This window comes from Triticum aestivum, chromosome 5B (genome assembly GCF_018294505.1).
Source record: "Triticum aestivum cultivar Chinese Spring chromosome 5B, IWGSC CS RefSeq v2.1, whole genome shotgun sequence".
Lineage (NCBI taxonomy): Eukaryota > Viridiplantae > Streptophyta > Magnoliopsida > Poales > Poaceae > Triticum > Triticum aestivum.
Window position 1 is genome coordinate 693280972 of NC_057807.1, and position 3604 is coordinate 693284575.

At 51.5% G+C, this 3604-nt stretch overlaps 1 protein-coding gene across 3 annotated transcripts; it reads right to left on the reverse strand.

Moving 5' to 3' along the window:
- Nucleotides 1-485: 485 nt before the first annotated feature.
- LOC123114293 (pirin-like protein) lies at nt 486-2534 on the reverse strand. 3 transcript variants are annotated; one of them, XM_044535720.1, is made up of 6 exons: nt 2450-2534; nt 1964-2102; nt 1740-1857; nt 1545-1607; nt 1327-1430; nt 486-1219 (listed from the first exon to the last, which is right to left on the reverse strand). In XM_044535720.1, exons 1-6 carry the CDS (start codon nt 2460-2462, stop codon nt 736-738), a joined length of 921 nt encoding a protein of 306 aa, XP_044391655.1. In that variant the 5' UTR covers nt 2463-2534; the 3' UTR covers nt 486-735. The 3 variants fall into 3 exon arrangements, with proteins under 3 accessions (XP_044391655.1, XP_044391654.1, XP_044391653.1); XM_044535719.1 differs by having other exon boundaries at nt 2190-2459; XM_044535718.1 differs by lacking the exon at nt 2450-2534 and having other exon boundaries at nt 1964-2424.
- Nucleotides 2535-3604: the final 1070 nt, after the last annotated feature.

A 3604-nucleotide genomic window follows, 5' to 3' on the forward strand; every position in this document is an offset into this window, starting at 1 on the left:
TCATCAAGACCTCTACAACAGGCACGCTGCTAAATCTGTCTGCGCACACAACACTATGTTTAATAGCAGCACTCTGCATTGCTATCACACAAAGCACTCTGAATTTCTATCAACCATATACAATAACTTTGTACATTGTTTTAGAGGACCAGCGTAAGCTGACCGAAGTCCAGAGATAATAAAATTTGGCAGCATCAATTAAATTATACTAGCATTTTTGTGACACATGACGAATCCTTTGAAACCATCTGCATCTACAATTTGATCACTGCATATACATTGGAATAGAACTGCATCATGAGAGAATAAAGCGGTCAAGAAGCAAGGGACTGATAAGATCAAACAAAGGGTTGGTGGCTCATATTTATTTTCACCTGTCCAAATCTGAAACGCTTGACCATGGAGCACCATTTGAAATTTGAATGTTCTTTGCCCCCACTTGAAATCCACCCATTATTGCCCCTTGCTCTGCTTGCCCAAATAAATGATGAAACAATTCGCCTTTTTATGATGAAACAATCATTAATAAGTTCCTCCACATTACACACTTTTATTGTATCAGATTTTTTCCTATAAACAAGTAAAAAAAAAGAATCAAAGAAAAACAGACTGCTACTACATTCTACACAAAGGCATCAATATAATGGTACAATGCAATTTCCCTTTCCTTCCCAATGTTTTGCACCACAATGCACCGCGATGTTGATCATCATCACAGCGAGACACCGATGAGAATCAGGCGGAGCTCCACTGGCTGGCCTTCTCGAAGCCGTTGCGGCCATAGTAGTAATCCTCCATGGCCTGCTGGATCTGGGCACGTGAGTTCATGACGAAGGGCCCCTGCTGCACCACCGGCTCGTTCAGCGGCTGCCCTGCCGCAAGGGCGAACCGTAGCGGTGCGCCAGACCGGTTCCACACGCTGAGCCCATCCCCTGCGCCGAGCACGAGGCAGTGGTGTGCACTCGCCGGCGCTGCACCCTCCTTGCCGAACACGCCCTCCCCCTCGATGATGTACACGAAGGCGTTCCAGCCCTCTGGGATTGGCTGGTGGAGCTGCGAACCTGGTTGCACTGTGAAGTCCATGTACATGGTCGGCGTCCGCGTGTAGACCGGCGACCGCACCCCGAATGCCTCCCCGGCGATGATTCGCACCGCCACACCGTCCTTCTCGGCCTGGCTGATGTCCTTGCTCTCGAGCTCCTGGTACCGGGGCTCGATCCTGCCATTGTTTGTTCAAGCATTTGGCAAAAGCAGAGTTAGTGTCGATTGATTGATCATTGCCGTGTAAACAAGATTGATAGTTGGCTTCCTTCCTAGGGTACATACATCTTGTCCTTGGAGGCGAGGTTGATCCAAAGCTGCAGGCCCTTCTGCACACCGTCGGCCGCCGGCATCTCCGAGTGCACGATGCCGCGCCCGGCCGTCATCCACTGATGAGGAACAGAGCATTCAGATGCAATGTTAGTTCTCAAGTCAAAACAGAATGGGCCAAGTGCATGAATGAATGGTGGCATCTCTGAAGAATCGGATGAGTATTATCGAACCTGCACATCTCCGGTCCTGATGGTGCCAGTGTGTCCGGAGAAGTCCTGGTGGGTGAACACCCCCTGCATCGGCAGAAACCAAGAAGACAGAACAGCATTTCAGCAAACACATTGCAGGCAAGATGATAGAGGCAGAAGACGAAAGCAGAGCAAGCTTCAGAAGAAAGATGGAAGAAGCAGAGCATGCGTCTGTACGTCTAGCATGTAGGTGACGGTCTCGAAGCCCCGGTGAGGGTGGTCGGGGAATCCGGCGGGCTTGGAGACGGAGAACTCGTCGAGCAGGAGGAACGGGTCCAGGTTCCGGACCTCGTGCCTGCAGCAGCAACATCAAGAAGAGACAGACGGAGGTCAACGCTAGCTCCCCATGATGAGAAATTGAGAATTCACGGCGATTGAGAGAGGGGTTGGTGGTGTCGTACCCGCCGATGCTCCGGCGGACGGTGGCGCCCTGGCCCTCGGACTGGGACAAGGACAGCACCTTCTTGACCACCTTCCTCGGGCTCTGGAACGGCACGGACGCAGCCGTCGCCGCCGACGAGGAAGAGGAAGACATGATCGCTGGCGGGAACAAGAAGACGGCGGTCACAACAAGAATCAGGAGGAGCAACACGGATAGGCACAGAAAAGGTCTGGTCTTGGCGCTACTTCTAGCAGAGCTGGAGCTCGTGTTTCTGGAGGCGAGGAGGACGCGGCGGCCGCTGTTGAAATTGGCGAGGCGCGCGAGTGCCGTATAAATAGGGGAAGCCGCGGAGTGCCTCGGCATCCTCCGGTCGCCGCCGCTGGGTGAGGTGAGGTGAGGAGCTCGGTGGATGCGAGGTGCGGGGTAAATAAATGGCGATCGAGATCAGATGCCGTCCTCCCGGTGGGCGTTGACCGCCGGGATTGAGCGTGGCTGCTTTCATTACCTTCTTTTTCCATGCGGCTGCTGCGGCTTCGGCCTCCGGGACAGGTGGGAACGGGTGGGTGGATGGATGGGTGGCCGACGACGTGCTGGCGTCCGGCCGGCGTCACCCCCGCCGCCGACGTCGGCGTCGCGTCACGAGCATCGTCATGTTCCAATATCCAACCACTCCCGTTTTCCATTTTTTTTCCTTAAAAAACTGTGTGCTTATTTTCCAAGTCGTGGCCAGAGTTCCCGGGAAGTTTTGAATTTCTGGTAGCCGCATACTATACTACTCCCTCCCTAAATATAACTCTTTTTTGAGATTTTGATATGAAGTACATACAGATGTACATAGACATATTTTAGCATATAGATTCACTCATTTTGCTCCACATGTACTTTCATATTACTCGTCGCTGGTTTAGTACAACTTTGTACTAAACCAGCGACGAGTAATATGGAACGAAGGGAGTAGTAGGTATTGAAATCTCTCTCTAAAAATACTTACATTTAGGAACAGAGGGAGTATATTCAAAACGACTACGCCGTACCATTAAACAAGTGAATGGGCTCGAAATAAAAATTGAGCTCGAGAAGAATTAACCTATGGGCGTGATTAGCGGTGCTCCTGTCGGGGCGACCCCGAGGCGATCCACCGCTGGACTGGGTGATCTCGATCGCATACAGAGTAGGAGCGATCCCGTAAAGACGGGAGGATCGGGAGAGGATTGGAGAAACTATCAGGATCGGGAGGACCCCTTTGGACTGCGAGATTCCTGGATTGAAGCGAGGAATAAGATCAAGAAACTGACCGAGAATAGGAAGGGAAGCAAGAGATGCCGAGAGGATGATCCGGGGAATCGGATGGGAATGGAGAGGATCAAGCATAAGTTTGAACAGTTGAGGAAGGATTTGACAAGCAGGATCCTGGGTGGGCATCAAGGTATGACGGATCGGATCCCCAGTGATCGACAGCATACAGATCCGCCAGACAAAGAAGGGGGAGGGGATCACCCACCTGATTTGATTGAATCCCAGATTAAGGAAAAGGATCACAATCAAACCAATTTCGGAGAGTCGATACCAATTTCGAAGGAGAGGCCCATGGTTTAAAGGACCAATCGAGAGAGGTCGCCAGAACCAACCAACCACTCCAGATCATAGCTACTGCGAGCTC

Coding starts and splice junctions, on each gene's coding strand:
- LOC123114293 (XM_044535718.1), bottom strand. CDS start 2,307: ATGCCGAGGCACTCCGCGGCTTCCCCTATTTATACGGCACTCGCGCGC. Junction 1,431..1,544: donor TCAGGACCGGAGATGTGCAG/GTTCGATAATAC, acceptor GTTCCTCATCAG/TGGATGACGGCCGGGCGCGG. Junction 1,220..1,326: donor CTCGCCTCCAAGGACAAGAT/GTATGTACCCTA, acceptor AAACAATGGCAG/GATCGAGCCCCGGTACCAGG.